The sequence below is a fragment of the Mustelus asterias genome, chromosome 9, assembly GCF_964213995.1.
Source record: "Mustelus asterias chromosome 9, sMusAst1.hap1.1, whole genome shotgun sequence".
NCBI classification, from domain to species: domain Eukaryota; kingdom Metazoa; phylum Chordata; class Chondrichthyes; order Carcharhiniformes; family Triakidae; genus Mustelus; species Mustelus asterias.
In genome coordinates this window covers 84508418-84530179 of record NC_135809.1, presented here as the reverse complement: position 1 = coordinate 84530179, position 21762 = coordinate 84508418, and the positions used below count along the sequence as shown (strand labels likewise).

Sequence of the window (21762 nt, the reverse complement as noted above, 5' to 3'; positions counted from 1 at the left end):
TGATTTCTTGTCATAGATCTCCCATTTTTCATTGCGTTTCTCTAACTTGGTGAGTGTTCCTTTTAAAAGGACCCTAGCTGAGTTTTCATCTGCCATATTTGGAGATGAAATGCTGACTTCTCTGATTCTAGAGCAGTAGCTTGTTAAATAAAACTGAAGATTTTACTAAATTCAGTCTATTTTTGATTCTGTGCTCAGTGAAGGAAGCCATTAGCAATAACTAACTCGATTATTAGCTCAGTAGTTTCAGGCCATCGGTGTTAACACAGTAGAGAATTACCATGGTTGTTGTAGCATGATCATACTTTTTGTAGGTAATTATTTCCAGTTTCCCCATTGTTTAGCCTTGACTACCCTGTGAATTCTTTGTATGTTACACATTCCTTCTGTTGGCCTGTAACCAGTATCAAGATTTGTTAGAATTAGTAAGTACCGTGATAATTTAATCCTTTTACTAAATGGATTCTGGTATTATTTCAAATACATTTCTGATCTGGGGGTGGAGTGAGAGGGTAGGTGTTTATTTTCAACTATTTTCTGTTAAAACACCGGGAATTTTTTTCAATTATTTACATTTTATCCTTTCATTTTATATCATTTGTATCACCCATAGGATTTGCTACTGCAAAAATGTAGATGGCAGTTCACTATGATCAAGCTGATAGACCAAAAGCACCTCTGTTGCAAGACTGCCATTTTCCTTTATTTTGACCATCTTGTAGCACCCTTCCCAAAACACAAACTTTTGTGTGATTGGAGTTTATTGAAAATCAGAAACTCTAAGTGGGTGGCACAGTGGTTAGCACTGCTGCCTCACAAAGAGACCAGGGTTTGATTCCTGGCTTGGGTCACTGTCGGTGTTGAGTTTGCACGTTCTCTCTGTATCTGCATGGGTTTCCTCGGTGCTCCAGTTTCCTTCCATGGTCCAAAAGACGTGCTGGTTCGGTGCATTGGCCATGCTAAATTCTCCCTGTACCTGAACAGGCGCCAGAGTATGGCGACTAGGAGATTTTCACAGTAACTTAATTGCAATATTGTGTCCAAAAATTAAAATGGTAAGCCTATTTATGACACTAATAAATAAATTTAAACTAAATAGGTCTAGGAGCTGATATGCAATTGGAATGTCTGAAATGAAACGCAAAAAACATGAGACCCATTCTTTCCTAGGGTTATCCACTGGCCCTAATCTCCACCAGATGGTTGGGTAGAACCTCTACTGGTTTCCACTCATCTTTAAAGTAAATGGCAGTGTATCTTAAATCCTACATTCATAGTAAATCAGATGAGTTCCTTGGTATAGCAGTTCCACGATGCTGTACATGAATCTTGGAATCTGTTCAATATTTTTCTATGTCATTCATTATTCAGTTGACTATATCCACTCCTATGTGGCAATACAGTGGATCATGAAATGCAGCTACCATGGCACTTTGCCTAATAATGTAAAGTGATACCTTGGATTATGAGAGCAGACAGAAGCTCCCATATTCCCATTAATCTTCAGCTCAATCATTAAGCAATATTGGTGGGTTTTTTGCACTATTTTGTAAACCAGATCACTCTTCATCGCTTTCCCAGGAATTAAGTTATTTTTTCTGAACTTCCAAGTCTGGAATTGTTCTGTTCCCAAACTGACTTACTGAAAATGTGTCCAAAAATTAAAATGGTGGAAGACTTAGATACTGGGGGTTAGGGAGGGGAATGGTGGCAGCAAAGTTTTTCAACAGCCTTGCCATACCATCCTTTAATAATTTTGAAGCTGGGATTAGGCTCACAAAAGTGTCTGATTTAGAAGTTCTGATGTAATACACAGCTCAGGAACATTGTTGGAACAACATACTGAAAATAATCTTTAAGGCAGTTCAAATTGCAAAAAATGCTTGAAAAGATTGTAGCACACCTATCTAATAAACTGCGACAGTAATTTTCTATTACCCAGAGTGTAGTATGATGCAAGATGGTATCTCTATGGTACTTAGTTTATTTCAAAAACAATTGCAAACATGGTTTTGCTTGGCAGTGCCAAATACATGGTTGCTTTGTAGCTGCAAACGTGACTAAGTTTGTTACACATAATATTCTATTCCTCAAACCTTAAATCCATCAAGTGCAACAGAAAATCTGTCCACAAGCATCAATATTGCAATGCACCTTGGTGCTAATATATATTTTAACAGTAAAGGACCAGCTGCGATGAAGTAATATAATGGACAATCTATCCTTGATACAGACTTGATCAAATGAGTGTGCTAGACAATGACTAATACAACAAAATATACAGTGCATTATTTGTACAAACTAGAAGTAAATTAAGGCTCGTATTATAATCTTGACCACTAGTTCATGTGAAATATTAAAACAATCCCATTAATACACCTTATCCCATTAAAAAACATCATTTAAATACAAATCCCAGATTTACTCGCACATGTTAAAGACTTGGGCAGTAATCTGCTGGTCTAGATGGCCCGATCTTTATTCACGCTCTATAAAAAGACAGGTCATCTATCCTACCTGATTTTCAAAGTGCTTCCAGCAAGAATGAAGTGCGGTAATGTGTTTATGTAAGCAAATATGATGTGTATAATCATACACAGCAAGATCCCACAAATAACCTTGATGACTAATTTGGTTGGTTGAAGCATTTTGGGTCCAGAAGAACCAACTAGGATCTTTTGAACTTGAGTTTAACATCACAATGTCAGGATGGAACTCTTGCTAAAACAATACTCCCTCAATCATACACTGTAATGGGAGATTAGGCACACAAATTCTTCAGTGACGCAAGCCCATAATGTTATGACTGGAGGTGACACTTGCAATCAATAGGCCACCTTGCGTATGTGTTTAAAATTCTGTCAAAAGCACTGGGAGCAAAATCTTTCTTCAGCTGATTATCTGCTGGTTGGAGGTTGACTTTGTATGTAAATCCATGCAGCCTCAGTTTAATACAAATTGAACAGCGTACAAGAGAAATGCTACCCTGATAATCACTGAATCAGTGAGAGTTTATTTTTGTCTGGTTTAGTAAGACTCTATCACTTTCTTTCCCTCCCCCATTAAAAAAAAAAGTTGCTACAAACTATTTCTTCTGGAATTAAAATTCAAGTTAAAATATGAAGTTCATGTGCAGAGCTCTCAATCTTTCACCAGACTTTGGCACAAGAGTGTAGAAAGATGCATGTCGGTGAAACATTTCTCCATTAAGTTGCCCAGTACTGGAGTGTAATGTGGTCTGTCTTGTTGAAGCTAGTCATCAATGTACTGTATGGGCATGGCTGCTGTGTCCCCTGGACAGTCATCTGCAGATGGCACGTTCTGCTTTTTGCAGACTGGAGTTGAAGAATCTATAATAGTGGGGGAAATATAGTTAATGCAGCAAACTTTTGAAGTATATTAATCTATTAGCCCCAGTCACTGCAGCCTGAGGGAAACTAGTTTTAATTGACTTAGCAAAATGGCATTGTCATGTTAATGTAGGACTGCTTGCCCACTGTGGAAACTTCAATTCGAACATGCACAGCATCAGAAATGTGGTGTTGCCTGGAATAGCTGTGCATTAGATCTATCTTACTGAAAGCTGTGAATTTTATGTCAACAAGGTCATCTAAACTCTATTACAATTTGAAGTGCACAATGTCTACCAAAGAAAAAGTGTTTTAAAAGCTGAATAGTTTTTATGTCCAACATCCCGCAGGGCTGGAGGCCCCAAGACCAACCTGTTGAGCTGCAGTAGTTTGGAAAAGGGCTGCATGAAGAATAAAAAGAAATTCCAGTTTTAACAACAAGTGTATCTAAGAGGTAACCTCTGTTCTGGAAAGTTTTGACCAAATGACTTCAGTTCCTTTTGAAAATTAAAATCTATTCTTCCTCTTTCTACCTCTGCTGTGGATAGGATCCACAAGCACATGGCCCCTTTTGCTGCCTTGGAAAGTTGTTAAGTGTTGGTCTTTGCCAATGAGCTTCACATAGCCATGGAAATAGTTGGTATTGATTAATTCAAATGTAATAACAAGTTTCTTTCAACAAATAATCAGTATGTCATGAATACTTGCAAACATGACGTGGTAAAGTACAGCATAATTGAGAGGACCATTTGACTTTGAACCTATAGTATCCAAACCCCTCCTTCATTGGGCTATTCCTTGCATCGTGTCTGGGTCCATTGCAGGCCAATTGGGGTTTGGTTGCTATGATAAGTCAACCACTTAATTGCTGTTGTATCGTGCAACTACTATTTTGTAGGTGAATGAGGTGGAGCCCGACTTCTCATCTGGCAACATCTAAGTAGTTTTATCTTCCCAAGCAGGCACAATTGATAATTATGACAAGGGGGAGGCAATGGCCTAGTGGTATTATTCCTCGACCATCAATCCAGTAACTCAGCTAATGTTCTGGGGACCCGGGTTCGAATCCCGCCACACAGGTGGTAGAATTTGAATTCAATAAAAAATACCTGGAATTAAGAATCTACTAATGACCATGAAATCATTGTCGGTTGTTGGAAAAACCCATCCAGTTCACTAATGTCCTTTAGGGAAGAAACTCTGCCATGCTTACCTGGTCTGGCCTACATGTGACTTCAGACCCACAGAAATGTGGTTGACTCAACTGCCCTCAGGAAACTAGGGATGGGCAATAAATGCTGGCCTGCCAGCGACACCCATGTCCCACAAATGAATGAAAAAGAATGCCCACTATTACTGCACTTTGCCACTGTTGGAAGCTGAATATTTGTCTTAAATGGTCATTTGTTTTTAGGAAAGATTGATGGCAAATGCTATAACCGAACCCATGTGAACTTAGTAAGCAGCTGAGACAAATACTATATGAACTCGAGTGGCACGGTAGCACAATGGTTAGCACTGCTGCTTCACAGCTCCAGGGACCTGGGTTCGATTCCCGGCTTGGGTCACTGTCTGTGTGGAGTTTGCACATTCTCCTCGTGTCTGCGTGGGTTTCCTCCCACGGTCCAAAGATGTGCGGGTTAGGTTGATTGGCTATGCTAAAAATTGCCCTTAGTGTCCTGAGATGCATAGATTAGTGGGTAAACATGTAGGGATATGGGGGTAGGGCCTGGGTGGGATCGTGGTCGGTGCAGACTCGATGGGCCGAATGGCCTCTTTCTGTACTGTAGGGTTTCTATGATTCTATGAACTCTATCTGCAGATTATAAATAGAGCTTTGAGTCATGGATACATGAAATATGCTCTGCTCATAGTTCTTCTGAGCAGCATCACTAGTCCACAGTCTGAAGATGTGTGTTCTGGTGGATTTCTAACATAACCTGCGCAACCCTTCACTCAGAGGAACTCCGTTAACTTTCAAAGGATTTTGATCAGTGCATTGAAATAGTGATACTGACATTTAGAAATGGACAATTTGTTTCAGCTTCTCCTCTTTGGATTGAGGGCAGTCTGGTTTGTTATGCAAGGAATTCCAGTGATGTGAATAGTTATTAGCAACAAACTTGTGTTTGTGTGGAATTTTTAACAAAAGTGGCCATTGTTACTAGGTCAGCAACCTGGAACTCATTACAAATTGTGAAAAATGATTCAATAAATGGGTGTACTGCGGGCTAGCATGAGGAAAATAACCATAAAAGCGGACAGATTGTCTTTGTAAAAAAAAAGACCCTTTTGTTCATATGCGTCCTTAAGGGAACAGACTTCGTACAATTCTCTACACTGCTTGCGTGCAATTTTCATCCCATGTGGTTAACAATGCTATCAGGGCAACTATGGATAGGCAATAAATATTGCCTTGCGGTATCAATTACATGCCAACAACAATTGGTAAATATCTCATGGTTCGATATAAAGGAAACATGGTGAGGGGAGAGTTCAGAAAGGGTGAGCGAGGGTTGTTTTCTAAAATACAAGAGGAATAAGATGAAGTATGACCATACATCAAAAACTAGATTGCCATTGGAGGTGCACAGATGTCAAAAGAATGGAGTGTTCAGTGGGGGGAGTAGGGTGTGGAGAGAAAGAGATGAGATATAGGAATGGAAGTGACAGCATGGCCATAAGGAATTGAAAGATAGGGGTTTGCAATGTCATTTGGTGTATGGGGAGCCGAGAAAGGATGGTGGAAAATGCTTTCCAGCCAATGATGCACTTTTGTAGTTAGTGGTCTGGGGAGGCTATGGCAGAAATGTTCCCTCTGGAGGGTTGAAGAAAAGGAGAGTGGGTTAGATCAATTAGCTCCAAAGGTGAGGAGGGCTTGTGAATCCAAGAGGCCGAAGCAGGTAACGTTAGAAGTATTAAGTGACCTTAGTGGCGAGGATATGGGGTTTCATCAATAAGGCAACTTCAGACCTTGCCACCAAACAAGATAATAAAGGTGACAACAATATGGTGTATAAATGCAAACTGCCCGAGTGCACCAAGGAATCCTGATGTGCTCAAAAGCAGGATTTCCACAGCTCCATACAGCTGGTTTTGATAAGTAGTACTACTTAACGCAGATTATGGATTGATTTGTTTTATAACTCCCAATCCCTTCTTGCAATATATGCTTTAAAATGAAAAACAAAGCACACTACATTTCATAGCTTATCAGCATAAAACCAAATTGATATCTGAAGGTGCGTTGGACAAGGTGGATTAGTTCTACAGTTGCACTGATCAAAGAACATTTAAATTGCCTTGACGTTGAACATTATTTACCTTATTTGTTGGTGGATTTGGCACTTCTTGGCATTCTTGGGTTAACTGGTCAAGTCAGGAACTTTATTGGTAGGGGATACTAAATTTGGGTTTTGAAAGTGAAAGCTAGTAGGAAGCTGGATCTCGGGGAAGTAACAGCCCCACGGATCTTACGTTTAAATTTATTTATTAGTGTCAAAAGTAGGCATACATTAACACTGCAGTGAAGGTACTGTGAAAATCTAGGGTTCAGAGATGTAAAGAAAAGAGTTCAAAAACATGTTTTGCATTTCCACGTGGAATGTTAGGAGAAGCATATGCATGAGAGTATGGAAATAGGCATGTTCAAGGGAGTAATAGTAACGGTTGTATCAATGAGAGAGAGGAGAAAGACTATAACCGAGAGACGGTAGAGTCTAGAGATAAGCAGCCTTGGTAATACCAGCTTTTATTGTACCCAGTTGAGATGGGTGTAAATAGCTTCTTCAGTTAGTGCAATCATAGAATCCCTACAGTGCAGAAAGAGGCTATTCGGCCCATCAAACCTGTACTGACAACAATTCTACCCAGGCTCTATCCTCAAATCCATTTTTTACCCTGCTAATCTCCTGACACTTGTGGGCAATTCAGCATAGCCAATCAACCTAAACCATACGTTCTCCCCACGCAAGCACAGGGAGAACGTACAAACTCCACGCAGACAGTCACCCGAGGCCGGAATTGAACCTAGGTCCCTGGCACTGAGGTGTCGATGGCGCTGTGAGGTAGCAGTGCTAACCACTGTGCCATGGATAACCCTGTGCTGCTCATAAATGAAAACCCAGTGTATCAGGGAGATGACAAAAAGTTGAGGAAATACTCTATTGAAAGAGGAAATTAAGCTTCCTGATGGCACCTTCCATAGTGGAGGAAATTTGAGAGTTCCATTTCTGGTCAAAGGGGAGGTCTAGTGGCATAGTGGGTAGGGTCCCTGCTTCTGAGCCCGTAGCTCTGGGTTCAGATCCCATCCCAGGACTTGATGGCCAAAGTGGGACAAGCTAACAACCTGTCACAGGAAATTTTAGCTATGGGAATGGCCATGAGTACGTGCTGTTTGCCTCATGCCTGTAGGCATAGAAGAGATGATGGATGGATTTCTCGTCAAAGAAGATAATGAGACCAAGAGATTAAGGGTGGAGCCCTAAGTTTTTTAATTGTCTGCTATCATGGTCATCAAAATATCTTATGCAAATTGCTGAATATCAGCTCCAGACACTGGCTTTTTATTCCAGATTTATTTATTTAACTTAATTTAGTTTCCCCAGCTGCTGTGGTGGGATTTGAACTCAGCAGTCCAGGCATCTGAAGTGCTAGCCCAGTAACATAACCACCATGCTACCAAGCTGAGTTGAGATAAAATGAGAGTACCTGTGTATGTTGGAGGAGGCCTGTTGCAGTGTAGGTTGTGTTGAGTAAAGGATTCAATCATCCAGGATAGAACATCACTGCAGTATTTCATCTGTAGAGACAGCAAAAACGAATGAGGGAAATGCAGCCTCCTTATTCAAGTTTCATTTAAAAAACGGTGCAAATATAAAAACAAAGCTATTGGCAATATTCCATCCCTATTTTGAATAAGGAACTGAAATTACAAAGCATCTCCAACTAAGCTGACCAGACATACTGTAAGTATAACCAGTATCTGGCAGATCAATTTGATGTCATTGTTCATACAGTTGCCTCTTAATGAACCATTATCACCGAATTAGAGCCGGTATGTTCAGGCTGACTTAGTATTGCTTTTGATATTTTCAGCCTGTACCATGCCATCAAAGACCTGGTATATCATCTGTGATGGCATATCCTAGTATAGTACCAGGTTTAACATGCAGTAGAATATAGAACAGTACAGCACAGAAACAGGCCCTTCAGCCCACCATGTTGTGCCAAACATGATGCCAAATTAAACTAAATCCTTCTGCCTGTCCATTGTCTATATCCCTCTATTCCTTGCATGTGCTTATCTAAAAGCCCCTTAAATGCCCCTATCGTATCTGCCTGCACCACCACCTCTGGCAGCATGTTCCAGATACCTATCATTCTGTAAAAAAAAACTTGCCCCTCACATCTCCTTTGAACTTGCCCCCTCTCATCTTAAGTGCATGCCCCCTAGTATTAGACATCTCAACTCTGGGCAAAGATTCTGACTGTCAACCCTATCTATGCCTCTCATCATTTTATAGACTTGTATCAGGTCTCCCCTCTGCCACTCCAGAGTAAACAATCCTAGTTTGTCCAGCCTCTCCTTATAGCTCATACCCTCTAATTCAGGCAGCATCTTGGTAAACCTTTTCTGCACCCTCTCCAAAACCTCCACATCCTTCCTGTAATGTGGCGAACAGTAGTGCCAGATCTTCTATTAATTGCTCGACTAGTTAGTTGTTCCACTAAAAGCTTTTCCCATTTTCAAAAAGGCAAAATGCTGTTTGTTCAGTTAGGTGGGTGACCATCTTAGGCAGCGGCATCATTACATCTTTGTATCATTAACAGTTCCGTGAAGGTAGCAGCGAGGAGCAGCGTCTCTCGACATTGCTGCTGCTCCAGTGAGTTGCATTTGTGACGCTGTGCCAAGTTAAAAAATCCCAAACCTGGCACTCAGTGGGAGAGTTTCATTTCAAAATATTAAAATGATCACAAATAAAGTATGGCATGCCACAAAATGGCTGTTGTTTTTGACCTACCCTTGTCTCAAGGGTCACGAGACGTTTTTCCTGCTCTTGAAGCCGGTTGATTGATTTCGATAATGAATCCACCCTAAAAGGAACAAATGGTGTCATTGAGTCATTGGATTTGATCTCAGCCATGACTGAAACGGTGCCATTTGAGATGAGGCTGAATGGAATTAGCCATTGTGATGTTAGTGTACCTTTAAGAGTTTTTTTAAATTTATGCTCACAGCATTAGGTGATGTCATTGTTGGGAGGAGAAGAAACTGGGCAAGTGAGGTGACAGGAGCTCATTTGCAGTTTCAGTTTGGGGTGTTGGCAGCAACAAGCTAAAAGAGAAGTCTCTCCCTGTTTTTTCTTTCAAAATTCTGTTGGTTAGCTGAAAGGATGAAAATCTGCTGCTGTTGGGGGGCTGGACTAGAGTCTCTCTGGAGTTTTGGGAAGCTGTCTTGTCCTCAAACAGTTTGGAGTGAATCCAGCGAACTGCAAACTTCAACCAAAGGATTCAATTTCCAGTATCACATGAGCATTAGTCTGTGCTGTGTTAAACCTGTGAAAAGGGTCTTTTGTCAATGGGATTGATTTGATTGGAACATTGTAGATATCTTTGTTAAGGGTTATACATTATCATGATTGTTTGTTTCTTGTTTGTAATTGATAAAAGTTCTTGCTAATTTTATTATACATGTTAACTATATTCTTAAATAAACTTTATTTGATAAAAGCTCTCTAGTGAGTCACTTGAATCATACCTGAAGTGAAACATCTCATGCTCATCCTAGCCAAATTCGAGAGATAAAACTTATGATTGAGGCGGGCAACATAAAACACTTTGGAGTTTCTGACCTGAACCATAACACCATACACTGGCACACAGGCTGGGTCAGGAAACAGAATATTCACATGTCTCTCGTCTCTTGTATTTACATGCAGGGTGTTTTGAATAGATTCTAGAAACCAATTTGAAGATGGCATACTTGCCACCCAGCTCCTAAATGTTTGTGAACAAAAATTAGTTTAATTGATTGGTTAAGTAACACATTCCCTGTAACTTCTAGAAAGTTCAAGTTATGGAAACATATTGGCCAATCATGGTCATTGGGTTTCATTAGACAGGATGCAGTTGATATGTATGTCCGTTCCATTGTCATTTACTACATGCAGACTGGTCTTATGCATGCTATATATCATCATGTGGTGCGAGCAGACCTCCATGTGCTAGATAAGATGCGTAGAAATGCTATACCCACATACAGAGCTATGCACGTTGTGATCAAATGTTCCACATTGCACTGGTTCAGAGTTCATCTCTTCTGGTTTGTCTTATAAAATCTAGGTACAGGATCCAGTCCTTTCTGTAACTTTGGAGTATGGGAGGAAACCGGAGCATCTGAAGGAAACCCACGCAGACACGGGGGGAACATGCAAACTCCTCACAGACAATCACCCAAGACCAGAATTGAACCCAGGTCACAAACTGTGCAATGCTAACCACTGCCACCATATTGCACCATGAAACAAAGAAAATTGCAGAGGAGCAATAACTAATGATGCCACTTAACAAGCAGATGAAATTTTCTACTTGTATGAAATAATATAATATTGAAATGTTAACAGGCTGACTGATCACTGGTGGTCTGGGGATTCATTGATGGGGAAACACATCCATGAGATATAAGAGCAGAATTGGGCCATTTGGCCCATCAAGTCTGCTCCACCATTCAATCATGGCTGATATGATTCTCATCCCCATTCTCCTGCCTTCTCCCTGTAATCCTTGAAGCCCTTATTAATCAAGAACCCTATCTATCTCAATACTGGAGAGACAGGTTTTCAGTGTGTTCAAATCTCAGCCTTGCATTCAAATTTTGAAAGAAGGTTTAAAGTAAAGATAAAGTAAATAAGATTGAACAGCACAGGAACAGGCCCATAGTATTGTGCTGAACATGATGCCAAATTAAACTAATCCCTTGTCTGTCTGTCCTTGGTCCATATCCCTCTATTCCTTGCATATTCACGATCTTATCTGCCTTCACCACTATCCCAGCAGTGTGTTCCAGACACCTACCACTCTGTAAAAAAAACTTGCCCCTCATCTCCTTTGAGCTTTCCCCCTCTCAAACTAAAAAATGCAAACTAGTAAATTTTTCAAAAAGCTGATTTTAACAGGATTTTAACTCCAAAAATGTGCAGGTTAGGTGGATGACAATGCTAAATTGCCCCTTAGTATCCTAAGATGTGTAAATTAGATGGATTAACCATGGGAAATGTGTGGAATTACAGGGAGAGGGGACCTGGTAAGGTACTCCATCAGAGAGTCAGTGCAGACTCGATGGGCCAAATGGCCTCTTCTGCACTGTAGAGATTCTATGAGGATGAGAATAAACGGGAAAATCAACTTGAAAATTTTACTGATCATGAAACTAATCCGGAATGACATGTACGGACAATATGGCAATATTGGTAAAAATAGCACAAAAACCTGTCCCTTCTGCCAAATTGGTGATGCCATCTATTGGATGAGATATTAATCTGAGGCCCCGTCATTCTCCAGGTGGGTGTAAAAGATCCCATGGCACTATTTTGACTAAGAGCATGTTCTCTGGTATCCTTGCCAATTTAAGACGTGCATGTAGTCATGAGGCTATTAGATTAAATAGCCAAGTGGCCTTCCTCATTTACCTTAATCTTAATAATGCTCCCTAACCCCACCCAATAATCTTGCTGAAGAATCTATTTGGAGATGGGTCAATATTAATTTGAGACTTAAAAGAATACTAAAATGTAGGAAAACCAGTTTTCAAAGCTGTAAATGTTTCAAAAGAAAAGGTTCCAGCAATCATTTTGGACATTGCAAAGACTGGGATCTCCTAATAATAATGTTGAGATTATATTTTTAATCCTATTCCTTCAGAGTACCTCAATAGAATGGCATTCTTCCAGCTTTTAATTCATGGAGACCACATATTGTTTTGAGTTAGTTCAAAGGATCAGAACAATGCTGGTGAGGCTACATTTACTACCCATCCTTAAACTGCTACTGTTCTTGTACTGCTGGTGGTCACGTGATGGTGATGGGTGAGGGGTTCCAAGGGTTTGACCAATGATGATAAAGAAACAGTGATATATATCCAAACCAGGATGTCTGTCCACTGTTGACACTGCTTATGTTACGGCGTCAAGTTTTCATTCCAAATACACTTACTTGGTACAGGTTTTCTTCAATCTTTCAGTGCTGCTCTCTCTCTTTCCCTTTTCCAAACCAGCCAGATAATTCTCTTTCTGCACAGATTCCCAGATCCTAAGTTTCTGGTCCAAGGCCTCTGGCAAGTGTTTTTCTAGAAGAAATACAAAAAACAAATCCCGATCTTTTCAATGGGGCTTTCTATAGTCATTTCTGAAAGTAAAATCAAACACTCTCCATTTAATTTCAATTCCGTTTCTCTGCAATGCCTAACCTACACACACACACCTATCCTTGTGGAAGGTCTTGACTCAGAAGACAATGGCTGAGGGACCACATTCAAGCGAGTGTTCTTCAAGCATGAGATTATACAATGGGTTTGCCAGGCTGTGACGGGGGGGCGGGGGAGGAGAGTTTGCCAGCTGTTGTTTACACTAACTGGTTTCAAAGCCTGTATTTTTGAGACACTCGACAACTGAAAGACAAATTAAATCTTCTAGGTTTCTGGGAAAAAGGGTAGTAACTTTGAGGTTTCTGACTGATATCAAATTTCTGGGGAATCAGACTGTGACCTTGGGTTGCTCAGAAAACAGAAGTTGATTGAATCCACAAGGAAAACATCCAGAGCTCTCGGATCAGATTCATGCAGGTGGTCCAAGCAGGCAGACCACAGAGTGGTGGGTGCTGGGACAGCTGCAAAGAATGGAACATGAAGACTGGGTTTAGCAGCAGGGCTGGTGAAATAAAGTTGCTGACACTGCTTCAGTTATACTGGGCAACCTTTTCTAGTATGACTGCCGTGAGCTGAGCTAAGAAGTTTGCCCTTTTGGTGATGGGTGTATCCATGGAACGCGAATGGAGTGACACTGCTGCTGGAGGTGACTACATGACTACATCCTGATTGAGGAAAAGAAGCTGAACTCTACCTGAGGAAGTTCTGAAGGACTTCATGGCTGCACACGATGCCATAAGCTCAGGGAACTGCCAGTAATTCTGAGAGATTCCTCTTTGTTGTCATGGTTATTTGAAGTGTAATTTTTAGCTTCGACAAAATGCAATTTGTCAGTTAATTCACATTTCATTTATGTTGACGTTTGTTTCATTATTCAAGGTTATAAAAAATGAAATCTTGTCCATCGATTTCCGATTTCTTCCTTCGAGGCAACTTTGGAAGGTTGTTTTTTTTTGGGTGAATGGTATCCACAGCAATCGTAACATTAGCAAGATTAAGCCTACCTGGGCAGTGGAGGGGGGAGTCGGGGGGGGCACAGTGGCTAGCACTGCTACATCACAGCGCCAGGGACCCAGGTTCAAATTCAACCCCGGGTGAATGTCTGGAGTTTGCACATTCTCCCATGTCTGCATGGGTTTCCTCCGGGTGCTCCAGTTTCCTCCCACAGTCCAAAGATGTGCGGGTTAGATTGATTGGCCGTGCTAAATTGCCCCTTAGGATCAGGGAGATTAGCCATGGTAAATGTGGGGTTATGAGGATGGGGCCTGCGTGGGAATGTTGTCAGTGCAGGCTCGATGGGCCGAATGGTCTCCTTCTGCACTGTAGGGATTCTATGATACCTCAGCAGATTAAACTCCATTCTGAAAGTTTTGTTGCAACCTTTAAGTTTCATGTGTCTACTTAATCTCACATGTTCAGCGACATCTCAAGATAAAAAGTGGCACTCAGGCAAGTTAATGGATACGTTGGCTTGTGTGTTTTCTTTCTGAGCTGTAGCATTCACATCAGTAGGAGAGTCACTTACCAAAATGCTCCTGCTTGTGTTGTGGTTCTTTAATAATCCCTCGAATGAAAAGGTTTAAGTGGCTGATGATGATGAAGGGTGGGGCCAGAGCGGGCCGGCTGTGGTACTCAACGATTAGATTGTAGCGCTGGAATTTCCAGAATATATCCGTGTTTCCCTGAACAAGCTGGAAGGTATAACTGGAAGGGAAAGTAAGGCAGTTAAATGGAAATCAGTGCCATACTGTACATGGCACAAGAGCTGTGAATTAGTGTCGTCGACCTGGGTACAAACAACACTAGACGCTGTAGTCAACTTGGATACAAGTCAACATTAGGCATTAAGATTATTCAACCTTCCAAGCTTTATTACTTGTTAGCAAGGAGAACACACAATCAGTGCAATGCACTGCAAGGTGTTCTCCCGATTCATACAGATAATTAGCAGTTACAGTTAATTACAGCAAATGAGCAACTTTCTAATCCTTCATTTGTATACATAGTCCACCAATCATAGCATAGCTTTTTGCCCCTTCTTAACCAATAGAAAACTGCCTCCTTCATTAGCTTCATATGTCACCATATCTTGTTTTTTGGTATTTGTCATGGTTACTTGTCTTTGTTTCAGCCTGTGGCCAAGGCCGGGAATGTAGTGTTTATGAAACCGACACAAGGTTAGATTAGTTTCTTTCCTGAATATGCAACCGCTGACCTCAAATGAGGCCTTGTTTGAAAATAAGATTTTCCATTCTTGCTGACAGAGTTGCCTTATTGTTGCTGTAACTTAATTTCCACGTTAGTCTGGGTTGGGGTCCTGGCAGTTACGATAGGATCACATCTGGGTCCATGCTTGGGGTCAGTAGGGGGACAACTAGTTATAAAAACCATTTGAGATGCACATCTGGCACCGCCTGCCTCCATGCCAGTGGAAACTTGATCATTCACTTGTACAGGGAGAAGAGTTGTCATTGAGCTATAGTACTGTTCCAATCGGATGTTAAGTAAGGAACAAAAACTAGTTATTTTGTCTTCTGTTCACCTGCTAAGACCAGACCCCCCTTGGTGCTACACTGTAGTTGTGCTGGTATATTCACTTCACTGGGCAATCACTGTACTGAAGATTCCCTTTCTGTGGAGCAGGAATAGCTTAGGGGTCCCTAGAACCATCATTTGATGTATGTGGGGCAGGTAAGTCAAAGATGAAAGCTTGAATTTACATAGCACCTTTAAAACAGCAAAACATATCAAAGCCACTTAAAGAGCATTGCCAACGAAACTTTGATACCAAATGACAGAGGGGCCACAGAGATAGATTTTAAGGAGCATCTTTGGTGAGGAGAGATATGGTGATGTTTAGTGAGAGAATTCCAGAGCTTACGACCTAGGTAACTGAAGGTATGGCTGCTAATACTGGAGCGATTAAAATTGGGGATGAGGAAAATGCCAGAATTGGAGGTGAAAAGATATCTAGCATTGCAGGACAGGAGAAGGTTACAGAGATTGGGAGGAGTGAAGCCAGGGATGTATCAGAAAACAAGGATGAGCGTTTTAAAATTGAGGCATTGTCAGAACCCCTTGGTGCTACACTGTAGTTGTGTAGCCACTGTAGATCAGCAAACACGGGTGATGAACAGACAGTAGTTGGTGCGAGTTAAGAGACAGACAGAGTTTTGGACAACCAGAATTTTTTTTGGACGGGACGGAAAATGGAAGGCTGGTCAGAAGAATAGAATTGTCAAGTCTAGATGTAATAAAGGCATTAAGAAGAGTTTCAGCAACAGATGAGGTCAGGCAGGGGCCAAGTCAGGTGATACAGAAATGGCAGCAGGCGATTTTGCTGATGTCACTGATATGTGGTCAGAAGTTCCTCTCTGGGTTCAATTCAATACCAAGTTTGCAAGTAATCTGCTTTGGCTTGAGACAGTTGCCAGGGAAAAGGATGAAAGGGAACACAGACATTGGTTTTGGTCTTCTCAGCAATCGAGTCAGGGGAAATTTCCACTCACTCAATACTGCATGTCAACAAACGGTCTGACAATTTGGAGACAGAGGCGATGGTGGGAGAACTGAGTGCCATCGGTGTACATGTGGAACCTGAGGGTGTGTTATCGTAAGACGTCACTAAGGGGCAGCACGCAGATGAGAAATAGAAGGGGCCAAGGATAGATCCTTGAGGAACACCAGAGGTAAAGGTGCGCAAATGTGAATAGAAACTGTTGTAAATGATACTCTGGTTACCATTAGTTACTTAACCTGGCAAGGACAGTCCCACCTTGCGAGATGATGAAGGAGTTGCATTGGAAGAGGTTGATGTGGTCAACTGTGTCAAGGGCTGCAGACAAGGTGAGGAAGATGAGGAAGCATGGTTTACCATGGTCAGTCAAGTCAATGGAATTTGTGACTGATGAGGACCGTTTCAGCACCGTGACAAGCTCAGAAACCTGAATGGAGGGACTCAAACATAGAATAAGGGGAAAGATGGGTACTCCTTTGGATGCTGGCAACACATCCAAGGACTTTGGGGAGGAAGCAGGGTTTTTAGATGAGGCAGTTGAGGCTGCTTTTTATTTGAGGAGATAGTTGGTGCCGATTTGAAAGGAAGGGGGTCATTATCAGGGAGAGAGAGCCACTAACATCAGCCAGCATGGGGGCGAGGAAGGGTGGCTATTCATTGTTTGAGAATAGGGTCGAGTGAGCAAAAGGTGGATTTCATAGAAGATGCGTCGATGTGGCTCCAAGAAATGGAATCAACCTAACAAAAGCACCTCTCTACCATTGCCTTCGGGTTGCAGCAATTTTCCACCAGAGATAAAATGGTGACGCCAAGAGAAGCAGTGAGGAATTTCAGGACCTGGGTGTCTGAGTGTCAGACTGGCTGCAGATGATACTAAAGCATATCCACTTCACTAATGCTTATGTGTACTGTCAATCTGATAGCCAGTTAGGTGTTGGAAAGGTAAAATAATCTGAACCAAAATAGTTTCTTGTTCAGTTACCTAAATGAAATGTTAAAGTGTGTCAGGTTTCACTGCTGTGGTGTTGGGTGCCACTACCTTTAAATGGACCCATTAAAAGCAGCCAGTATAATTAAGGACCCCACGCAGCCCGGACATTCTCTCTTCCACCTTCTTCCTTCGGGAAAAGATACAAAAGTCTGAGGTCATGTAACCAACCGACTCAAGAAGAGCTTCTTCCCAGCTACCATCAGGCTTTTGAATGGGTCCTGTCTCACATTAAAATGATCTTTCTCTACATCTTAGCTATGACTGTAAAACTACATTCTGCACTCTCTCCTTTCCTTTATGAACAGTATGCTTTGTCTGTATGGTGTGCAAGAAATAATACTTTTCACTGTATACCAAACATGTGACAGTAATAAATCAAAACAATGCAGCATCGCACAGCTACTCGTATTCAATTTGTTTGTCAGAATTAAATTCATCACAGCGCAAAACAATTAATACTTTTATTCTACGGGATATCAGATTTATCAGTGGAATCGAGTCACCTGCTCTGCTGCCAACTCGTGCATGCGTTGGGTGGTCTAGGAGTGGTAAAACAGTGGCTGCAATTGCTCTTGTCCCTGGTATCCCTCAAGCACAGGGCTGACGCTAATCACCCCGGTATTGAGATATGTAGTGAAGAAAATGATAGGAAAGGGGCAGGGAGAGGTGACAGGATTTTTTGTTTGTCGCGGTTTGGAATTTGGGTGTGTGTGCTGTTTTATATAAATGAAGAATCTTAAATTGCTGCAAGGGTTGAAGTGCTTCAGACTGCAGTGTGCATATGGATAGGTCTGAACGAAGAGCCTTCTTCCCCATACCAAATGATGGAGTTATACTACGGAACTGAGTATGCAGTGCACAAGTAGATCCCCACACGCAGAGGGTTCATTTTGACCATTATATGTCTCACTCATTTTTCATCAAATTTAAAATATAACAGGTAAGCTGACCCAAAATCACCATTTTGATACCGTTGTCCAAAATCAAATTAATACTTAGGTTTACCCATTGGCTTTATTTCAATAACAGTGGTAACCCTTTTAAAATCAAAGGGTTCCTGGTGGCATTAAAATAGAACTGTCAAACCACTGGCCAGAAAATTTAAGCCTTTAAGACTTGTAAGACTAGAAGGCTTCTTTGCTGAGAAACGTGCTTCCAATATGTATTTTGTCTCAAGAAAGTTAAATAATCAGCAACATTGACTTTACAAAGTAGCATGTTATAAACAAGCTAACCATTTTGCATTTCTGAGCTTATATAACTGGAGAATACTTTTTAAAGAGGATTGTCATGTCAAAGCATTTGGCAAATCTTTAGTTATTTTGACTGGTGAGGATTACAAAGCCTGACCTGCTGTTGTTTCTGTCAATACATCACAAGCCAGTGGCACAATGTTGCACCACATGTTTTCAAAGCAATGGAAGCTACACACGTCAGCACATGTTAATATTATTATATTGTCTCCCTCTGGCATTGAACAGGGTGGAACTCAAAGTTACAAAATAGAGTATCGTCAAAATTGCTCCAGGCGAATTGTTCAAGATGTTTGGGGTCCAACCCTTTACCACATGGATAGAGTGCAGCTCACTTCCTGACTTTATTTAATACCACCTGTAACTAAACTGATTCTTCCTCGCTCTGCCAATAAGCTGAGTACTAATAATGAAACATGCTTACACATTGAAAAACTCACCTGCAAAAATGGCTCATTCGGGCATGCGAATTAAAACATAAATTAGACAAACCTGTTGGAGCAAGCTGATTGGATTTGCATCCTCAATTAGCCCATCCCAACACAGACTCTTTCTTTCCCAGCCCTGCCTCCCTGCTCCTCTCCAAATAAAGTACCTCCAAAATCAGGGCATCTTAGACTGAGTCTAAACCAAACAGATTCCATCCTGAACAAGATAGACAGAGGAGGGAGGCACTGAAGCAAAAAGCCAAATGGAAAAAGATGAAAGAGAAGATACAAAACCAAAAAAGTAGAGAGATGGAGACAAAAAATAAAAGCAAGGGCAAGAAGTACTGGTTGGTGACCATCTCAAGCAAGAGCAAGCCGATCTCCTTGACTGTCAACGGCACCAATATCACTGAATTCCAGACACAAAAGTTGGCAACTCCCCAAGGAGTGGGGTTCACCTCCTGACTTCACATAATCGCTCTAGTATCTACAAGGCCACTGTCAGGAATGCTCATCATGCAAGCTATATGGCTGCAGTACACAACACACAATGCCTTCTCAGTGTTGTGCATGACTGGTCCTTCCATCACTGAAATTGATATACCACACATTTCACTGGCACACCAGCCATAGTATGCATGATATACAGGCTGCACTGTAGCAACTTGGTTATGTAGATAGCAACTCCCTTCCCTGTGAAGGACAGAAGCTATTGGATGTTACAGGAACATCATTGCTTCCAATTTACTCTCCAGGTCATACATCATTCCCATTTGGACTTCGCCAGTGCTAGGTCAAAAGCATTGAATTCTATTTTGGGTGCACAATCGTCACAGAGACTGCAGTGGTTTGAGGAGAAGAACCAGTCCCTTCTTTGCAGAGCAATTGGGTAATGGCAATAAATGCCAGGAATTTGATTTGATTTATTATTGTTCCAATTAGTATACAGTGAAAAATATTGCTTCTTGCATGCTATACAGACAAAGCATACCGTACATAGAGAAGGAAAGGAGAGAGTGCGGAATGTAGTGTTACAGTCATAGCTAGGGTGTAGAGAAAAATCAACTTAATGCAGGTAGGTCCATTCAAAAGTCTGATGGCAGCAGGGAAGAAGCTGTTCTTGTGTCGGTTGGTACGTGACCTCAGACTTTTGTATCTTTGGGACCAAATAAGTGAGAAGGAGAGATCATAGAATCTCTACAGTGCAGAAGGAGGCCATTCGGCCCATCGAGTCTGCACCGACATCAACCCCACCCAGGCCCCATCCCCATAACCCCATGTACTTACCCTGCTGGACCCCCTGACACTAAAGGGCAATTTAATATGACCAATCCACCGCCTAACGTGCACATCTTTGGACTATGGGAGGAAACTGGAGCACCCGGAGGAAACCTACGCAGACACAAGGTGAACGTGCAAACTTCCACAGACAGTGACCCGAGGCCTGAATCGAATGCGGGTCCCTGGCACTATGAGGGAGCAATGTTAGTCACTGTGCCACCGTGCTGCCCCAATGTTTATTTATTAGTGTCACAAGTAGGCTGACATTAACACTGCAATGAAATTATTGTGAAAATCCCCTAGTCACCTCACTCCAGCATCTGTTTGGGTACACTGAGGGAGAATTTAGCATGGCCAATGCACCTAACCAGCACACCTTTCGGACTGTGGGAGGAAACCAGAGCACCCGGAGGAAGCACACACAGATCAGGGCGAATGTGCAAACTCCACACAGTGACCCAAACCGGATTTTCACTACCCTATGAGGAACAATTTCCATAGGCATTATCCCAATCTCTGGCAGTAATTTTGGCAGAAATCCTGATCATTTACATAATCTCTATAAAGATTTTCCCAAACATCGCCCAATCTATGGACTCAAAGCGGGAGAAGCCCTGTGGAATTCTAGATGTTTTATACATCACCTAAACATGGCGATCAGAAGATTCAACAGCAGGACATTAGTGACCAGCAGGAAGATGACCAGAAGCATGATGACCAGCCAGTTTGCGTAACGATTAATGCAGTATGGTAAGTTATCTTCATTTGTCATGTTGAGTTGGTTACTGAAGCAGGATCGATTAACCATTCTAACCTCTAGAATTAATTACATAGAAATCACCTTCAGTATTGGCAAGCCCAAAATTGCAATAGGTGGTGGATTATGGCATGCTAAGTCTGCTGTTGACATACATTCATTGCAAACCTTCATAAATTTATGCTTTGACAATATAAGTTAGAGAAATAAAAGAAAATACAGATTTATTTTTAAATTCCAGTACAGTCCATCCAAAATTGGAGAATCAAACAGTATAAAACAAGGTCATTCAGTTGTTCATACCTGTACCAGCTCTTTGAAAGAACTATCCAATTATTTCATAGAATCTTATAGTGCAGAAGGAGGCCATTCGGCCCATCCAGTCTGCACTGACCACAATTCCACCCAGGCCCTATTCCCGTAACCCCATGCTAGTCCCGCTGATACTAAGGGGCAATTTAGCATGGCCAATCCATCTAACCCGCACATCTTTGGACTGTGGAGGAAACTGGAGCACCCGGAGGAAACCCACGCAGACACGAGGAGAATGTGCAAACTCCACACAGACAGTGACCCAAGCCGGGAATCGAACCCAGGTCCCTGGTGCTGTGAGGCAACAGTGCTAACCACTGCGCCACCATGCCAACTATTTCCATAGTCATGTAAATGTTTCCTTTTCAAGTTTATATCCAATTGTCTTTTTGAAAGTTACTGCTGAACCTGCTTTCATCACCCTTTCAGGCAGTGCGCTCAGTTTAAAT

General features: G+C 41.6%; 1 protein-coding gene across 1 annotated transcript in view; it reads right to left on the bottom strand.

Moving 5' to 3' along the window:
• Window positions 1-3012: 3012 nt before the first annotated feature.
• Window positions 3013-21762, bottom strand: part of trpm5 (transient receptor potential cation channel, subfamily M, member 5) — a 128828-nt gene continuing 110078 nt past the window's right edge. Inside the window, 6 exon segments of the mRNA XM_078221371.1 lie at window positions 3013-3350; window positions 8061-8151; window positions 9374-9446; window positions 12564-12696; window positions 14300-14478; window positions 20889-21060. Of these exon segments, the coding sequence (XP_078077497.1) occupies window positions 3142-3350; window positions 8061-8151; window positions 9374-9446; window positions 12564-12696; window positions 14300-14478; window positions 20889-21060 (857 nt within the window). The 3' untranslated portion in view covers window positions 3013-3141.